This window comes from Anabrus simplex, chromosome 7, assembly GCF_040414725.1.
Source record: "Anabrus simplex isolate iqAnaSimp1 chromosome 7, ASM4041472v1, whole genome shotgun sequence".
Lineage (NCBI taxonomy): Eukaryota > Metazoa > Arthropoda > Insecta > Orthoptera > Tettigoniidae > Anabrus > Anabrus simplex.
Genome location: NC_090271.1, coordinates 110,813,327 through 110,832,981, shown reverse-complemented (window position 1 = coordinate 110,832,981; position 19,655 = coordinate 110,813,327). Strand labels below are relative to the sequence as shown.

General features: G+C 40.5%; 1 protein-coding gene across 1 annotated transcript in view; it reads right to left on the bottom strand.

Moving 5' to 3' along the window:
* Positions 1–923: 923 nt before the first annotated feature.
* LOC136877304 (esterase FE4) overlaps positions 924–19,655 on the bottom strand; it is a 60,071-nt gene continuing 41,339 nt past the window's right edge. The window contains exons 9-10 of the mRNA XM_067151236.2: positions 2,185–2,317; positions 924–1,741 (exon numbers count right to left, since the gene is read on the bottom strand). Coding sequence (XP_067007337.2) covers positions 1,582–1,741; positions 2,185–2,317 — 293 coding nt within the window. The 3' untranslated portion in view covers positions 924–1,581. The remainder of the gene's footprint in view (positions 1,742–2,184; positions 2,318–19,655) is intronic.

Below are 19,655 nucleotides of genomic sequence, written 5' to 3'. Positions count from 1 at the left end.
TTTGAGCGCACACGATGGACTGTAATTACTTCCGCACACGAATTTCTTTAATTATCACAGGAGAATTTATTCAGTACTTTGACCGTCCTATCTGGTACAATTATTTCCACTCAAGAAAACTATCTCCACAGGGAGTCAAGACCCCAGCCACACTGGCTAAAATCTGCGGTTGAACTTAGTCTACTTTTGTTGTTTGATTTCACAGAGCAGCTCAACACTTTATCGCCCGCTTCGTACCATAAAATGCAGGAGAAGGAGACTTCGTCATGGCGTCCCTTCATATTTATAGCAGTTACCCCCTCTCTTCGGGCATCTCCCTTTGTCGCCAAGAAAATTTCTATACTTTTCTGACTTAACTAAACTGAAATTACAAGAGTTTTGAAAGTGACTACATACTTGCTACATTTCTGGCGGTAGTGTTCATGGACATTTAAAATGTATACGGGTTCGATTTGTGGTATAATTGACCTCCTTTGATAGGCACTATATTTTTTTGACTTGGCTTGGGGCACGCCATATACACGCGCTTAGAAATAGTTCACAAAACTGACTTAAGATTCTTCCGCCGTTGACACGTGCGACTGACGTCACGTATCCCAGAGCGTGGGACCGAAGGTAATCACCCCCTCGTCACGTGTCAAATCCATGCTATCAAGAATCGAACTTCTAATTAAATTGTCAATTTATGCATAATGTTCTTAGGGCACAAAGGTCATGGGTTCAATACATACATACATACATACATACATACATACATACATACATACATACATACATACATACATACATACATACATACATACATACATACATACATACATACATACCGGTACATACGTAGAGACAGACAGATATTGCACCGCTGGTCTCTAAGGTCTTCATATGATATGGAAAGGTTTTAGTCAAATAAACTGATCATAATGTACCGACAAAACGTTTTATTGATAGAGATATTTATAATTCATTCTGTTTAACAACATTTTCAGTATGAGGTAACTCATTAGGTCATTTTTACAACTTTCACTGGTCGTAAGATATAATTCATAATTCAATATCAACATGCTTGTTGCAATAGGTTCCAGAAATGAAAGTGGACTGTCTTGACTCTTAGCCATTATGGCGATATTCTTTAAAGGCTAAAGGCTGCTCTTATATTATCTCATATATATTCTAATATCTCCTAAACGTCGAAATAATACTGAACTTAACTCTATAGGCCTATTCCAATGTTCGCCACAAAACTTTAGTTAGAGACTTTCTAAAGCATCTTAGAACTGTAGTATAAATACCACTTTTCAAAATTCCTTATGATATGAACCTCATATTACTTCGCAAGCATAATAAAAGTAATCGGCAAGCATATACTGGAAGGAAAGGTGAAAATATGAGCTAATCAACTTCCGTAATAAATTTCGTCATCCGGCGATGTCTGCACTTCAGAACAAGTAGTACCTACATACTCAGGCTTACACAGGGAGGTAGGCGAGGTGGAAGACCGAGAATGCAACAACAACGCACTTACAATAATTGAGAACGGAAATAATTAATTTTCCAGTCTGCTTTCTGCACAGACTTAGGACGTTAAATATTCCGGTAAAATTCTTCCCAAAATTGCATGCGCTCCTTAAACATATGCTTCTTCATACTGAGTTCTTCATTTATCTCCAAGTAACATGGATTGGCAGCAGTATGTGGCTCCCACATGACTGGAAGTAGGGGATCCCCCTCTGGCGTAGGGTTCCTGAAATATCATACGAAAATTATTAACAGTGAATAAAATATAGAATTAAAAACAGGCCAAAGCCAACAGGCCATTAAGTCGCCTCACCGCCTTTTCTCCCAGGAATTAACCTACGACTGGTTTCTGTTGTTAATTCCAGGGCCAGTATGCCTCTCTAGAAGTGAAAACCTTAACACTAATACTCACTATAGTTTCTCAGTATCAAATGTTCAACTCGTAAGTTAAATTTTCAATTACGCGTAATAAATACTGCACATTATTAATCAAATCTTTGCCTATAGTACAATAATTTGACAAAAAATTCCACGAAAATATTAATTAAAGTGGAACATCTTGAAATGATATTGTCATAATAATTACCGTATTATATAACTGTCATAACTATTACCATAGAGCACTTACATGGAACTATGTCAAATTTTGAATTTGGAAGGAATACTTGCCCTGTCTTAGCAAAATTCGTCCACAGTTTGAGCATGCGGGATCGAGTGAGGACAGCTGGGGGATTTGCAATGGTATCCATGTCCATTATTTCTGGATTGAATAGGTAACCGAGTTCATCACCATGGCACGCACCTGGAACAAGAAGAAGTCACGTGACGTGTAATATTTGTTATAGAGGTCCCTCAGGGTAAGCGTAAGATTAATACATCTATAGTGTAATGACCGTCATATTTTTCATTAACATGTATTGCGATATAGTATCTAGGTTTGTGTTATTTCGTAGCAAACATTTGCATGTAAACTTTTATTTATAATGTTCATATTGTTCTTGTTTGTGGCATCTGTTCGTAGACTGGTTTGATGCAGCCTTCCATGCCACCCTACCCTGCTGTTTTTACCGCCTAGACTTCCCTCAAAAACTAGAAGAACGAGTCCTAGGCGTCTTAAGATGTGTCCTGTCGTTATGTATCTTGTTGTGCTCAAATGTCGCCAAATAGTTATCCTCTCACCAGTTCGGTTCAGTATCTCTTAATTCGTAATTCGATCTACCTATTTCACCTTCAGCATTCTTCTCTTACACCACATTTCAAACCCTTCTATTATCTTTCCTTCTGAGCTAGTTATTGTCCATGTTTCACTTCCGCACAATGCCACGCTCCAGATGAAAGTCTTCATGTAGTAGGGATGTTAATTGCTACATGTTCTGTAAAGAGTTCCATTCAGCGTGCTTTTCCCCAATTACAGTAGAACCCCGCTTAACCGGAACCCGGCTTAACCGAAATGCTCTGGCAAAATTGTGTTTTAATATTTTGTTTTTATCCTCTCGTTCTCAGCCGTCGATATTAGTAAATCTGTTGCTATATGTGCTGATAGCTACTAGGCAAACCCTATTTTTATAATATGACTTATGTCAGAGTGCAAGTGTAGCATAAAACAAAACAGTTTCTTACCCTCTAGTTCGTTCCATGTTACAATTTTTCTTGAACAAGCAGGAATTATTATTATTACCGGTACTGCGTTATTGTAATTATCATAATAATTATTATTATTACTGCATTATTCGTCATGAAATTATGCAGACGACTCCGACCTTGACAATAGCAGTTCTGAGAATCGAGTTACATTAGATGATGGATTTAATGCATTGGAGATAAGACTGATTTCGAATTTTTATTAAAATACAGTACCACACGCTTTAATTACTGTATACAGTATTCAGTTCAGTAGTAACAAAAAAGGTTTCATTATTTCAGATTGCTTTGCGCTTTGTTGAACAAAGCGATGAACCCACACCAGCTGATGTATTGTTGATGGTGGCGCGACATGGCTGCACGACAGCGCTGCACCAAGAAAATTCAGAAGAAAATAACTGATTTTATACAATGAGTGACATTATGTAAACATTTTAATGTTAATATACCGTATGCACCTTTGCTTAACAGAATTATACATTTTTATTTCGACATTTAACTTCGGAAAATATTTACCATGTGTCATTCGAAAATCCGCGTCAACCGAAGTGGCCCGCCCCCTTTATTTCGGATAAACGTGGTTCTACTGTATGTGGATGATATGTACGTGTGAGGCGCTCCATCAGCCCTTCATTTAATGAAGGGAAACTTGTAGAATTTCATCTCATTACTGCACATGTCTGATTGATCATTAGAGTGCGCGTGCTGACTTTTGTTTACATCTGTAGCGCAGACGCGAGAGCTAGGGAACCAGCATGTACATTCATTTCAAAGATTTATTTGCGATTATTAACAGTCTGCGAAACCAAATACAGTTTGCATGCTGTTGAACTACTAATATTTATGAAAGCACAGGATATAGTATATCATTAACGCGTAGCATCTGTCGTAGAATATCCGGCATCAAAATCTTCATCTTACGCAACTTGCATCCGGGAGATAGTGGGTTCGAATCCCACTGTCGGCAGCCCTGAAGATGGTTTTCTGTGGTTTCCCATTTTTCCACCAACAAATGCTGGGGTTGTACATTAATTAAGGCCACGGCCGCTTCCTTCCAACTCCTAGGCCTTTCCTATCTCATTGTCGCCGTAAGACCTATCTGTGTCGGTGCGACGTAAGGCCAATAGCTTCAGCTGTACCTATCGAACTATCGTCAAAGCCACTGGCTGTCGCACCCACAAAGTTGTCAGATGCTACAAAGAGGAAAGGGGAAATCAGCGTTGCCAACCTCCGAAAATTGAAAAACCGTACAGAAATTCAAAATAAACCGTATCTTTTATCGTAATGAAATGAAATGGCGTATTGGCTTTTAGTGCCGGGAGTGTCCGAGGACATGTTCGCCTCGCCAGATGCAGGTCTTTAGATTTGAACGCCAAAGGCGATCTGCGCGTCATGATGAGGATGAAATGATGATGAAGACGACACATGCACCCAGCCCTCGTGCCAGCGAAATTAACCAATTATGGTTAAAATTCCCGACCATGCCGGGAATCGAACCCGGGATTCCTGTGAGCAAAGTCCAGCACACTAACCATTTAGCCATGGCGCCGGACATTCTTTATCGTAAAACCGCTGTTGCGAGCTATTAGTGCTTACCTTACGTTTTAAAAAAAAAAATAATAATAATAATCTCCCCGTCGAATTGGTGCTCTTTTCTCCGTCTGCTGTTACGAACTGTCGGCTTCCCCGCTGCTTGTACTACTGCTGTCACTGCTCGCCTCTATGGCGCATCCACTCTGACGTCACACCTATAGTATGTTCTCGATATACCCCGCTGGCATATATATATGGCCTTGTGTCGTTTATTTGGCAGGTCAGTTGTGGTATAACCTTGTTTGAAGACAGTGGGAGCTGGAACTCTCCACACGGCTGGTCCGTGTCCATTTTACTTGTAAACTTCGTGCTGGACTTCTGTCAAGGGTGAGCAGACACACTTTCTTTCTATCATTTAACGTGCCCTACCTTGCTATACTTGGGCTTCGCCGTAGTAACGAAAATTGAACTTTGGTCCCTTCAGGACACATCTGAGTATTCTAACAGCGCAAATGTTCTGCCTTTTGGACATTTATATTCCTAAAATGTGGTGTAAAATGGTGTACTGGACAGCTGATCTACTATTCTAGTCCATAAACATTCCTGCTTTCTGAGATGAACTCTTGCATCGCGTCTGTTAGCGCTGGGGACTTGGCGGCTTGATCCTTATCCTATCCCATTCCTCCGTTTCTTATTTCCTTATTCTATCCTTTATCTTGTACCTATCTTTATTTCTTTTCTTACCCTATCTATCTGCTTAATTTGCGTAAAAATGGTGCTTGCTCAAAAGATGTGGTCTGCTAATTTAATTTGTATGTTCATTGGTTAGCTTCTATTTTATTATCACTTCTGCGCATGCGTGTGTGTTTTAATCCCTGCTGGGATCACTTGTTAGAATTCCTATTTATTTTTATTTTTAATCTACTAATAGGATCACTCCCTGAAATTCGAGATTGGTTTATTTCAATTCTGAATCTCTTGAATTGTTTGCCATGAGGTTGCATTACAATGTCTTATTGTAAACACTGTATCAATTTGTGAGCTCATCTTGCAGGTGTATCACACTACCAACTTTCTATTCTACTGGCACGAGCCTGAAACCTTATTGATGTACCTCCCTTCTAGCACATTGTGTAATATAATGCAAAGAAACTGATTTCTGAATTTAGGGGTCTCCCCCCCCATTCCCTTTCTTTTTCCCCTAATTGAAGTGTCGGAACATATGTCCAAAGATTGTAGTGATTGGTGCTTAGGGATTCGATTATGACGATGTAATTTAAATTTGTATCACCTACGTATCTTAAAATCAAACTTAACGTTTTTTATGACATATGCTGGTTCATTCTATTTGTTCTGATGTAAAATATAATTTGTTACCCCTTTGAGATTGGTATAATATATATTGTTATTTTCAAACTTGTTTTCCAAAATTCTCTTCCTCGAGTTCCTTTCCCTTAATGCTTTGGTTTTCACTGGTACCTACCACGGCAATTCTCTTGGGTAGCGGCCTTTTAACTTATTTATGCACATGTATGGAGCTCTAAGCTGCACTGTTTACGGTAATGTTGACACAATGTATTGAACTGTTATATTCTCATGTTGCACGCTTCTCGGCACTCTGCGCGGTTGTGTACTGCCGTTTCTGAGTACTTTAATATTTTGTTATCTAGTGTCCCGATCAAGGGCACCCTTTTGAAAGCAAGTCTCAATTACAACGCTATTTCTAGCAAGTTGATAGTAAGCAAAGACGCTATCAAGTACAAAGACCGTTACATATGGTAGCAGAGTTACCCTTTACTTTAGTCCTTTTCTTTGATTATTCTGTATATCATGGCTTGTTTTTCAGATAATTTCCCTTTAGGGGATGACCTTTCTCTACTGTCTTCACCAATTCCTCAAAATTTGTCACTCCCAAATCCTTCTGTTCCCAATTTAATTTCGTTTTCTTCTCCTTCCTCAGTCTCTCCGTCTTCTACTGATCATGCGCCTGATGTAACATCTGACGAGAGTAAACCACCTCCCTTCCGATACCCTATGGCCCCTCCCCCTCCTCCATACCCTCCCTCCCCTGTTCTTCCTACCACTTCGGTGGATAGTTCTCTCAATGTTCAGATTATTAAACAATCTTTACTTCAAGTCCCCCAGTTATCGGCAACAGATCCTCGTAGTCTTACAATTTGGTTATTTTCAGCCCGTAAATTTCTAAATATTAAAGTAGCTTCCTTTCCTCAACTGATTGGTCTTCTCTCCACGAAAACCACGGGTTTTTTCTCCACATTTTGGCTTGATAATATGTCCAACTTCTCTAACTGGTACGAATTGAGGCACGCTGTTCATAATTATTTTCTACCCCTGGAAGTACGTTATAAATTGAGTAATGAATTTATTAGACGACATCAGTTACCTAATGAACCTGCTCATGATTATCTTGACTCTATCATAACTTATACCGATGTTTTGAATATATCACATAATACCCAGGAATTAATTTCCATTATACAGTTTTACGCGGCTCCCTCATTTCGCATGCTATTTAACGTTTTAGCTCCTCCTGTTTCTCTTCTGCAACTTTATAATTTAGCCCATCAGCACACTATAAATTCTTTAGGAGGTCGTTCGTTCTATTCATCTGTTCCTCCTCCGATTATTCCTTCTACTTCTTCATATTCTGCTTTACCCGCACCTTCCCTTCACGCTGTCCGCCCTCCTATCATTTGTTATCGGTGCAAACTGCCCGGCCACCTTGCGCGTCAGTGTACTACTCCATTTTCGGGAAACGCATTCCACCCGCGTCGCTAGGCAGTAGACGCTTTGATGGGGAAAATCTGCCTCCTGTATTAACGGCATCTTCCCAATCCACTTCAAATTTGGCTTCATTTTTACCTCCTACTTGTCATATCTTAGTTACTGCCAATAACTCTCCTTCTGTCGCCCTTCTCGATTCAGGTGCCGCTGTTTCTCTTATCAGCTATCAATTCTATAAATTGTTAATCGAACTAGATCCCCATTTACATTATCTTCCTACCTCTACACGTTGTCTTTCTGTCTCTAATCAGCCTTTGAATATTATTGGTACGGTTTCTTTGCATATTAAAATGCAGTATTTTTCCTGGCCGTTTACCTTCCTTATCGCTGAATCTTTATCTCTCCCTATCATTTTGGGGTATGACTTTTTTGCTTATACTGGTCTTCTTCTTGATTCCGCGCATTCTAAAGTTTCTTTTCCCTTTTCTGATAAATCTGTTCCCTTAATTCATACTCTCGACTACCCTTCTCGTTTCTATTCTCCCCTTCCTAGAATTAATTCTATTCATTCCGATCAAGTTCAAGCTTTGCTCACTGAATTTTCGGACGTCATCACCCCTAAGCTCGGTACTGTCAGGGATTTCTTTGTCCATATTGATCTTAATGATACCACCCCTGTTCGCTCCTCTCCATATTTCCTTAGTCCTCCTCGGATGAAGGTTCTAAATCAGCTAATACAAAAAATGTTGAATGATAGTACTATTATTCCATCATCTTCCGATTACGCCTCTCCCGCCTTTGTGGTTGATAAGCCTGATGGCTCCGCGAGATTTATTGTGGATTTTCGTAAGTTGAATGAGAAAATTGTTTATGATGCGTATCCTATGCCCAAATTAAACTCTGCATTTCAACATTTTTCCGGTTCAAAATTTTTTTCGATTTTCGATCTTAATTCGGCCTACAACCAGCTCCCGTTGGATGACATTAGCTCCCGGTATACGGCTTTTATTACCCCTAATGGCCTTTACCAATTTAAAAAAGTCCCTTTCGGTTTGAATTTAGGTTCCCAAATTATGCAACGCTTCGTCGACTCCCTATTCTCTGATATTAAGTACAAATATCTTTTCCCTTTTATTGATGATATTTTGATTTTTTCTCCCGATTTTGAATCTCATCTGTCCCACGTTCGCGAAGTCCTTACACGTCTCCGCAACGTCGGCTTAACCGTAAATCCGTCTAAGGTTTTGATCGCTCAAACCTCTATTAAATTTCTGGGTCATATTTTAAGTTCTGATGGTATTGCTGTTGACCCTGAACGGGTTTCTGCTATTACTAGAATTCCGCCTCCCTCTAATTTAAAACATTTACGATCTTTTTTGGGAATGGTCGGTTTCTATGCCAAATACATTCCAAATTTTTCTGCTATTTCTGAACCTTTGAATGCTCTTAAACGTAAAGGTGTTAAATTCCTTTGGTCTTCTCAACAACAAATTGCCTTTGATCTTTTAAAAACTAAATTATCTCATGCACCTCTTCTCCAGATTCCTGATTTTAACGTCACCTTTGAATTGTCCACTGATGCTTCTGATATTGCTATAGGCGCCGTTCTCCAACAAACTATTAATGATTGCACACTCCCTATTCCATATTTTAGCCGTCTATTATCCCCTGCCGAACGTAAATATTCTACCTACGAAAAAGAGGCTCTTGCCCTCATCCTCTCTATTGAACACTTCGCTGATTATCTTGACCACCGCCCATTCATTGTTAGTACCGACAATCAGGCTCTTTCTTGGCTCCTCCATAATGCCCCGAAAATTGGTCGTACGGGTCGTTGGTTACTCCGCCTCTCACGATTCAAGTTCTCTCTTAAATTCGTCTCTGGATATAACAACTCCGTTGCCGATGCTTTATCTCGTTTATTTGAAGAACCTCATTTCCAACACTCTGAGCTCGATTCACTTCCTGTTAATTCTGTTTTTTCTGTTTCCTCGTTAACTAATTTTCCGCTTTCTTTTCAATCGTGTTTACAACATCAACAGCTTGATCCTTACTGCCAACAAATTTCTCGTGACCTGGTTTCCCCTAATTATTCTGGCCCGTTTCGTCATCAGCAGCAACTTCTCATTTTTAAGCCTACTCCCAAGGCCACTCCTCGCCTTGTTCTTCCTTCCAGTTTACGGTCCATGGTTTATCAATACTTTCATGACTCTCCTGTAGGGGGACATTTTGGGAGAGCTAAGACTTATGCACGCCTTGCCTCCCAATTCTATTGGCCCCAAATGCGCAAGGATATTTTTTCATGGGTGCGTTCTTGTGCCTCTTGTCAACGCCATAAGCCATTGAATCACCTTCCTTATGGCACCTTTGCCGCCTCTCCCGCTACCTACACTTGTGAGAAATATTATGTTGACATTGTTGGACCTATTGTCAAATCGTCTAAATCAAATTCTTATATTTTTACTTTATTAGATGGTTTCTCCAAATTTCTCATTGTTCGCCCTTTGCGAAATATTTCCTCTCAAATTGTTATAAATCTTTTGTCTAACCATATTTTTCCAATTACTGGCCTCCCTAAATTTCTTATTTCTGACAATGCATCCATTTTCACGTCGAAATTATTTTATAATTTTTGTTTTTCATTAGGTATCAAAAAAATCTGTACTTCTCCATATCATCCTCAAGCCAACACTGTTGAACGGTACCATAGGAATTTGAAAACCTTCCTATCCATTTTTCACTCCAATAATCAGAAGCTATGGGATACTGAACTTCCATCTTTTGTGCTTGCTTTAAATTCGACCATCAATTCCTCTACGGGTTTTTCCCCTGCTAAACTTTTTCTTGGCCGTGAATTGAACACCCCTTTGTCTCTTACGTGGGATTTGCCCTCTCTCTTGGACACCCCTCCTCATCGCCTCAGCCATTCCCAATTGCAAAAGGCATATGACAAGCTCCTTCAGGCGAGGGAAGTACATAGGAAAGCTTGTAGAACTCGGGTCTCTCAACCTAAATTTAAGATGTTTGACCAAGTTCTTCTGAAAAACCATCCTCTTAGTTCCGCTTCACAAAATGTTTCCGCTAAACTTTCCCCACGTTGGTTAGGCCCTTTTCGTATTCTTTCCTTTCCATCCCCTAATACTGCTCAGCTTCAATCTCTTCATACCCCCACGGACATTAAAAAAGCTCATTTTTCTATGTTAAAACCGTTCCATTCTTAAGGCCCCCTCCCCTCCCTTTTTTTTTCTTTCTAGGGTGGGAGTTGGGTAGCGATCGGGCCTGCTATACCTTTTTTTTTTCTTGTTTCTTTGGTATCGTTTGCTGTCCAGTCCTCCTTTTTCTCCCTTTTTTTTCTGGTTTCTGCTCTCCCTCCCTCCAGCTCCCACTGTCTAATCTTTTCACGCCTGACCTCCTCTCATTATATTCGTTATCTGTGTTACCTTCTTTATATATATATATTTATTGATCAAGTTTGTTCTTTTATTGTAAACATTTTGATTGCAGACCACTTATCATTGTATTATTGTTATGATACGATCCGGATTTTCCTTTGTCCTCCTCCTTCCCCCCCCCCCCCACTTGTTCCTCTTTTTCTTGTTTCTTCTTTCTTGTTACTCATTCTTTCGTTCTTTTTTTTCCCTTTTGCTCCTGCATCCTGCCCGGCCCCGGAGATGCGCCACGTCTGGACTTCGTCGGATCTGCGTGTCTACGTTTCTTCTGCATTCTTCTGTTGCTGCTTTCGTCTGTTCATCATGGGATCCGCGCTGCATCTTCACCCTCCTCATCTGTGCTGGCTCCACCAACCATCGCTTGCTCGACGTGCTTCTTCATCGTTCATCGCACCAATCCTTCGGATTTTTCCCGTGTGGTGGGAGTATATGTTGCGAGCTATTAGTGCTTACCTTACATTTAAAATAATAATAATAATAATAATAATAATCTCCCCGTCGAATTGGTGCTCTTTTCTCCGTCTGCTGTTACGAACTGTCGGCTTCCCCGCTGCTTGTACTACTGCTGTCACTGCTCGCCTCTATGGCGCATCCACTCTGACGTCACACCTATAGTATGTTCTCGATATACCCCGCTGGCATATATATATGGCCTTGTGTCGTTTATTTGGCAGGTCAGTTGTGGTATAACCTTGTTTGAAGACAGTGGGAGCTGGAACTCTCCACACGGCTGGTCCGTGTCCATTTTACTTGTAAACTTCGTGCTGGACTTCTGTCAAGGGTGAGCAGACACACTTTCTTTCTATCATTTAACGTGCCCTACCTTGCTATACTTGGGCTTCGCCGTAGTAACGAAAATTGAACTTTGGTCCCTTCAGGACACATCTGAGTATTCTAACAGCGCAAATGTTCTGCCTTTTGGACATTTATATTCCTAAAATGTGGTGTAAAATGGTGTACTGGACAGCTGATCTACTATTCTAGTCCATAAACATTCCTGCTTTCTGAGATGAACTCTTGCATCGCGTCTGTTAGCGCTGGGGACTTGGCGGCTTGATCCTTATCCTATCCCATTCCTCCGTTTCTTATTTCCTTATTCTATCCTTTATCTTGTACCTATCTTTATTTCTTTTCTTACCCTATCTATCTGCTTAATTTGCGTAAAAATGGTGCTTGCTCAAAAGATGTGGTCTGCTAATTTAATTTGTATGTTCATTGGTTAGCTTCTATTTTATTATCACTTCTGCGCATGCGTGTGTGTTTTAATCCCTGCTGGGATCACTTGTTAGAATTCCTATTTATTTTTATTTTTAATCTACTAATAGGATCACTCCCTGAAATTCGAGATTGGTTTATTTCAATTCTGAATCTCTTGAATTGTTTGCCATGAGGTTGCATTACAATGTCTTATTGTAAACACTGTATCAAATTGTGAGCTCATCTTGCAGGTGTATCACACTACCAACTTTCTATTCTACTGGCACGAGCCTGAAACCTTATTGATGTACCTCCCTTCTAGCACATTGTGTAATATAATGCAAAGAAACTGATTTCTGAATTTAGGGGTCTCCCCCCCCCCCATTCCCTTTCTTTTTCCCCTAATTGAAGTGTCGGAACATATGTCCAAAGATTGTAGTGATTGGTGCTTAGGGATTCGATTATGACGATGTAATTTAAATTTGTATCACCTACGTATCTTAAAATCAAACTTAACGTTTTTTATGACATATGCTGGTTCATTCTATTTGTTCTGATGTAAAATATAATTTGTTACCCCTTTGAGATTGGTATAATATATATTGTTATTTTCAAACTTGTTTTCCAAAATTCTCTTCCTCGAGTTCCTTTCCCTTAATGCTTTGGTTTTCACTGGTACCTACCACGGCAATTCTCTTGGGTAGCGGCCTTTTAACTTATTTATGCACATGTATGGAGCTCTAAGCTGCACTGTTTACGGTAATGTTGACACAATGTATTGAACTGTTATATTCTCATGTTGCACGCTTCTCGGCACTCTGCGCGGTTGTGTACTGCCGTTTCTGAGTACTTTAATATTTTGTTATCTAGTGTCCCGATCAAGGGCACCCTTTTGAAAGCAAGTCTCAATTACAACGCTATTTCTAGCAAGTTGATAGTAAGCAAAGACGCTATCAAGTACAAAGACCGTTACACCGCACAATACATTAATATTCAATAGAATGCGTGCAATAATAGCAAGTAACAATAATAACAAATAGGAATACTTGATTGATACGTATTACTAGAAGTAAGAAAATGTAACATGTAGGCCTACACTTTGCCCTTTCTTCACATGTTGGACCAGGACGCAGCCACCGAGCTCGATAGCTGCAGTCGCTTAAGTGCGGCCAGTATTCAGTGTTCGGGAGATAGTACGTTCGAACCCCACTGTCGGCAGCCCTGAAGATGGTTTTTCGTGGTTTCCCATTTTCACACCAGGCAAATGCTGGGGCTGTACCTTAATTAAGGCCACGGTCGCTTCCACCCCACTCCTAGCCGTTTCCTCACCCATCGTCGCCATAAGACATATCTGTGTCGGTGCGACGTAAAGCGACTAGCAAGAAGGACGCAGCCACTTCTTATACTATCTATACTCTCCCACGACTGCTTGTACTTTTGTTTCCTTCTGGGTGTTTTAACAGAAAGTTTTAATTTCCTTTTGGGTGTCGAAGGACCCCCTTTATTTCTGGAATCAGATGGTTTTTTTTTTTTTTTTTTTTTGCTAGTTGCTTTACGTCGCACCGACACAGATAGGTCTTATGGCGACGATGGGATAGGAAATGGCTAGGAGTGGGAAGGAAGCGGCCGTGGCCTTAATTAAGGTATAGCCCCAGCATTTGCCTGGTGTGAAAATGGGAAACCACGGAAAACCATTTTCAGGGCTGCCGATAGTGGGGTTCGAACCTACTATCTCCCGAATACTGGACACTGGCCGCAATTAAGCGACTGCAGCTATCGAGCTCGGTGAATCAGATGTTAACCGCATCTTTACTGATTTCACATGCTAAATAAATGCCCAAGAAATAATATATACTTAATTAATAGATAGTAATTAACCAACAAGAAATTGAAACACTACACTGTCACGCTAAAGAATTTGTAAGTACATCAAACTATTAAGTTTGACGAAATCACGCTATCCATAAGATTTACAACTAGACGCTGCACTATTACATGTTTGATGTTACAAGACATTTCACTGCAGAAGAAGTCCGACTCGTTGGCTGAATGGTCAGCGTACTGGCCTTCGGTTCAGAGGGTCCCGGGTTCGATTCCCGGCCGGGTCGGGGATTTTAACCTTAATTGGTTAACTCGAATGGCTCGGGGGCTGGGTGTGTGTAGCGTATTCGGCATTAGAAATCATCCTAGGTAGGTCCGTCTACTACAAAAAGACCTGCACCAGGCCTCTCCGGAGGCCATACGCCATTATATTATATTATATTATATTATATTATATTATATTATATTATATTATATTATACTGCTTAAGAAACGATCGGCGGAGTTCCGTGTGGGCTCATCTAAGAGTGTGACTGCGATCAAATATATATCCACAGTTGATGAAGTTCGAAGTAGGGTAATCCCGGCTGCAGAGTGAGGCAGAAAAATACCACGTCAGATTATTCAGGCCCTTCATTGGTTGATCTGAAACCAGCTCAAAGGTGAATCACAACATTCAAAGTTTGGGAGTTCCCTGGAGAAATGGAGACCACGTCATACATGTCCAGGAAATGAGGTATGTTGAAACAAAACCTGAACATTTCCAATAATAAGAAAAATGTTCATTTAAAAATTTCGCAGAACCGTATGTATAGCGTACGGTTTGACATTCGAACTGTACACCGTACATAGAGGGTTAAAACCGTAAATGAACGATTCAAACCGTACGGTTGGCAATGCTGGGGGGAATGTTCTCCAAAACTGCATGAAGGACAGCTAAATCTGTAATTATTGCGCCTCTCTATTAATATGGATATATTTTTGGGCTGTGGGTCTATCTGGAATTAGTGCCAACTTACCTGGCGTAGGGCTGCCCGGCTGAGGCGATAAAGGCGTGCTCGGTTCGCCCGGAAGGACGTGAATTCAAATCCCCGTCAGGAAGTCGTAAAATTTAAGTAAACCAGATTTCCATTTCCGGAGGTGCACATGGCCTTGAGGTTCACTCAGCCTACACCAAGAAATGAGTACCAGGTTAATTCCTGGGGGCAAAGGTGGCCGAGCTGACCACTCTACCCCATCAAGTGCCGAGGTTGCGGATAGTGGAAGCCTTTACCTTCCATCCCTCCAAGGGCCTTCATGGCCTGTACGGAGATGACTTTGCTTTGCTTTCTTTTACCTAGCGTAGACAGTTTTGCGTGGGCAGAAAACCGACATCGTGGTAACCAGGCAACCGGTGTTCATCTTCCTCACTTTAGTCTTCATCATTTGTACCGACTGTAGGAAGACAGACGAAGACCTTCTACGTTGAACTTCAGGATGAGGAAAGAAAGTTTGAGAGACAAGAGCTTAGTTATAACTTGGGTCACTGCAACCTGGAGTGTGCTGAACTTCAGCACCGAGCAAGCAAAATGGTTAGCGTGCTGGCCTTTGGTCACAGGGGTTCCGGGTTCGATTCGCGGCAGGATCAGGAATTTGAACCATCATTGGTTAATTCCGCTGGCATGGGAGCTGGTTGTATGTGTCGTCTTCATCAACTTTATATTCTCATCACGACGCTCAGGTCGCCTACGGGTGTCAAATCCAAAGACCTGCACCTGGCGAGTCGAACATGTCCTCGGACACTTCCGACACTAAAGACCACCGCACACAGAAAGCCAAGCCAAGGGAAAAAATCGGTCCAATGAAGTTATATGGAATGGCACACACAGACTGCTATGTTAAGCTACGCTAACCTAAGCAATGCCAAGCTAAATTTAACAGATCGTCAAGGAGGCGATTTTCATAGCGCACAATCACTTTTTGCCCGACACCTAGCAAACAGTCATTTCGTGAATTACTTTAATACAGTAGCTACTATATTACTTAATTGTTTCTGTGCTTGTTAATTATCATGGAGGACAGACGAAAGAAAGACAGACTGATTGAAGAATTGAAAAATATACTTATCTATCAAATTATTATTATTATTATTATTATTATTATTATTATTATTATTTACGTATGGACCCTGTTGAATCACGCATTACATTTATGATTCGCCTTTCTAACAGACCATATTGCTTTCATTCTTTCACTGTGTGCTTGTTTCCTTTCTTCTGATCACTTAGTCCTCGATCTTTTAGGGACTTCATTCTCTGCCTTTACTACCCAACTATTTATCTTGCGACGGTAAATGTTTCTGTCCAGCATTTCTGATTGTTCTATCTGGGCCTTTTCCAGATCATTTTTAATATCTTGTATCCATGGTACGTTCTTCAATTTGTCAGTATGTGTCAAAATCTTGTGGGTTAGCCTTGGAGACGATAGACTGTGAACGTGTCCATAGAATTTCAGTCTTCGTTTCCTGACGTCTGCGGCAAGGTTGGACAGTTTTTCCGTAGCTTTGCGTGATTTGAGTCTATACCATTCTTCTTTTCTCTCTGAGCCCAGAATTTTCCTCAAGATCTTCCTTTCCTCCTTCAAGATGTTTCCAGATCACCTTTATTATCAAGTACCAAGATTTCACTTGCATACAGCACTTCAGGTTTAATCAGCGTATTAAATGTTTGATTTTTGTATATATGGACATGCATTTCTTGTTGTATATGTCACGGGTTCTCCAATATGCTCTTTTGAGTTTTTGTAATCGAACTTTCTGTGCTTCCTTTTCCAACTCCGTTGGTTCTAGGATCTCACCGAGATATTTGAAGTATGGAACTCGTTTGATCTGTCCATATTTTGTTTGTAATTCCTGAATGTCGAATTTAGTGCAAATAAACTTGGTCTTCTCGAATGGGATTTGTAGTCCAGTTTTCTCAGCGCATTCCTTGAGGACTTCCATCTGTTTGATCGCTGAAATATCAGTGTCTGTTAGTATCGCTAGATCGTCTGCGAAAGCTTAACAACTGACATTAATGTTATCTTCTTTCGGCCAAGTTGAATGGGTTTCCAGTGCTTCTGAACTTTCAATTCCTTCTCCCATTCTCGAATGACTTTGTCTGGAACAAGATTGAAAAGCAGTGGTGACAATCCGTCACCCTGTCGCACGCCGGTCTTAATGGCAAAGGGCTCCGATACTTCACCCATGAATTTCACTTTTGACTTCGTGTCTGTGAGTGTTTCCTTAATGAGTCTTAATGTCTTGGGTCAAGCCCTTGTTCTTCTAAGATGTTAGAAAGAGACTTTCGATCGATCGAGTCGTACGCTTTCTTGAAGTCGACGAAACTACAAATAATCGGAGAGCTCCGGGTTGCTCTATATCTCAATATCGTCTTCAAGTCAAAAATTTGTTCAACACAGGACCGTCCAGGTCGGAAACCGGCTTGATATTTTCCAACTTTGGGTTCAAGCTGTTCTTGTACTCTTTGAAGAAGACACGTGGAGAGAATCTTGTAGGTGACTTCAACGAGAGAAATCCCTCTGTAGTTATTTACATCGATTTTGTCACCTTTCTTGTGTACCGGATGGATAAGTGCACATTTGCATTCTTCAGGTAGCTTTCCTTTTTTTCAAATGTCCATGATTATTAGTGTGAGCTCCTCAAGTGTATTGGGGCCTATATTCATTAAGAGTTCTGCAACTATGCCGTCTTCTCCAGACGCCCTGTTATTTTTGAGTCTGAAGATGTGTCTCTGGATTTCTTCTTTGGTAGGTGGTGGAGATTCAGGATTTATGTGTACAGGAGTTTCTTTGGGCCATCGTAATGTTGGATCCTGGCAATTGAGTAATTCAGAGAAATATTGAACCAACTCCTTACAATTATCCTTGTTAGACAGTGCGAGTTTTCCGTCTTGTTTTCGGAAGCATAAATTCTGTGAGGTGTATCCACGGATTCTTCCTGCGAAAGTCCTGTAGAAGTCTCGCATATTGTGATCTCGGAAATCTTTTTCTATAGATTTCAGTTGGTCCTTCATGTATCTCCTCTTCGTTTGCCTGATTACTTTTGACACTTCCTTCCTTGTCTGAAGATAATGTTGTTGAGTCTCGAGTGACTTCTTACAGTTGTATTTCTGAAAGGCTCTCTTCCGCTTTTCTAGTGCTTCTTCACATGCAGAGTCCCACCAAGTGTGTTTCGTATTCTTCTTCAATGGAATCGTCTCTTTAGCTCTTGTAATGATCTTGTCATGGAACTGTTGCCAGGTGTCCGCCTTTTCCTTTTCCCATTCTTCTTTTATGTCAATTTCCTTTATCCTTTTCGTGTCGAACTTCTGAAGATGATATTTCTTGTAGTGGATTATTATTATTATTATTATTATTATTATTATTATTCTTTGTCGTTTAGGCCTACTGAGGACCACGGGGCTCGTATCTACTCTTGGGTAAAGTTGTTGCTTTCTTCTTCTTCCAATAGTCCTTCATGTGCTGACTATGAGCCAGCTTTCTCTCCTCGGTCCACTTAGTTCCTGTAGTCTTCTTACTTGTAAGGGACGTTGGGAAAACTCCGTGTCGGATGGCTTGACGGAACAGTAGTCGGTCATGAGTTTGTCCCGGTGGGATATCTAGTTGTTCCATATCTGACTTAACTGACGTGATCCATTTGTTCTTAGAAGCCTTGCCTATTCCTGTTACTGTGAATATCCTGTTGGTGAGTCTTTCGGAATCCAGACGGGCCAAGTGTCCATAAAAGGTCAGGCGCCTTTTCCTTATAGACGTGACGATGTCCTCCTGGTGTTCATACAGTTATTATTATTATTATTATTATTATTATTATTATTATTATTATTATTATTATTATTATTATTATTATTATTATTATTATTATTATAGGGATATAACCACGAAAGACAACTGTTGGCAAGAAATAAACGAAAGTATGCAAATTGATTGTACACATCATTTATTAATTTTACATACATTTTTACCCTATATTCTACAATTTGGGTACTTCATGTTCATTTTGTTCTTAATATCACCACGAATTATTCTCCTTCCAATTCCACATATACAGAATCTTCTCCTCTTTCTTTTTCTTTCTAATTCTTCATCTTCCACGACAGCGACTAATAAAAACGTCTTCTTTTCCATTAATCCGCCATCTTTAAACGGCTGCCGAACATAGTTTAGCTACGTTTTTCTTTTATTTGTGTCATGGCACAATATAGCCTGGCATTACTTAGCATACCATAGCTTATCTTAGCTTTCTGTGTGTGGTGGTCTTTAAAGCTATACGCCATTTTATTTACCAAGCAAGCAAGCAAGGTAGCGCTGTGAGAGGTAATGTTTTTTTGCTAGGGGCTTTACGTCGCACCGACACAGATAGGTCTTATGGCGACGATGGGATGGGAAAGGGCTAGGAGTTGGAAGGAAGCGGCCGTGGCCTTAATTAAGGTACAGCCCCAGCATTTGCCTGGTGTGAAAATGGGAAACCACGGAAAACCATCTTCAGGGCTGCCGATAGTGGGATTCGAACCTACTATCTCCCGGGAGAGGTAATGTAAGGTGTACCTTCAAGCTGAACCCTTTGAAATAGAACGTCCAAGGAAGTTGGATGAAAAGTATAATGCCATAAAATCTAGACTCAAGCAACAGTTTGAATACACCTACAACGCAGAGAGCGTCCTTTTTTTTTTTACGTCGCACCGACACAGATAGGTTTTATGGTGACGATAGGACAGG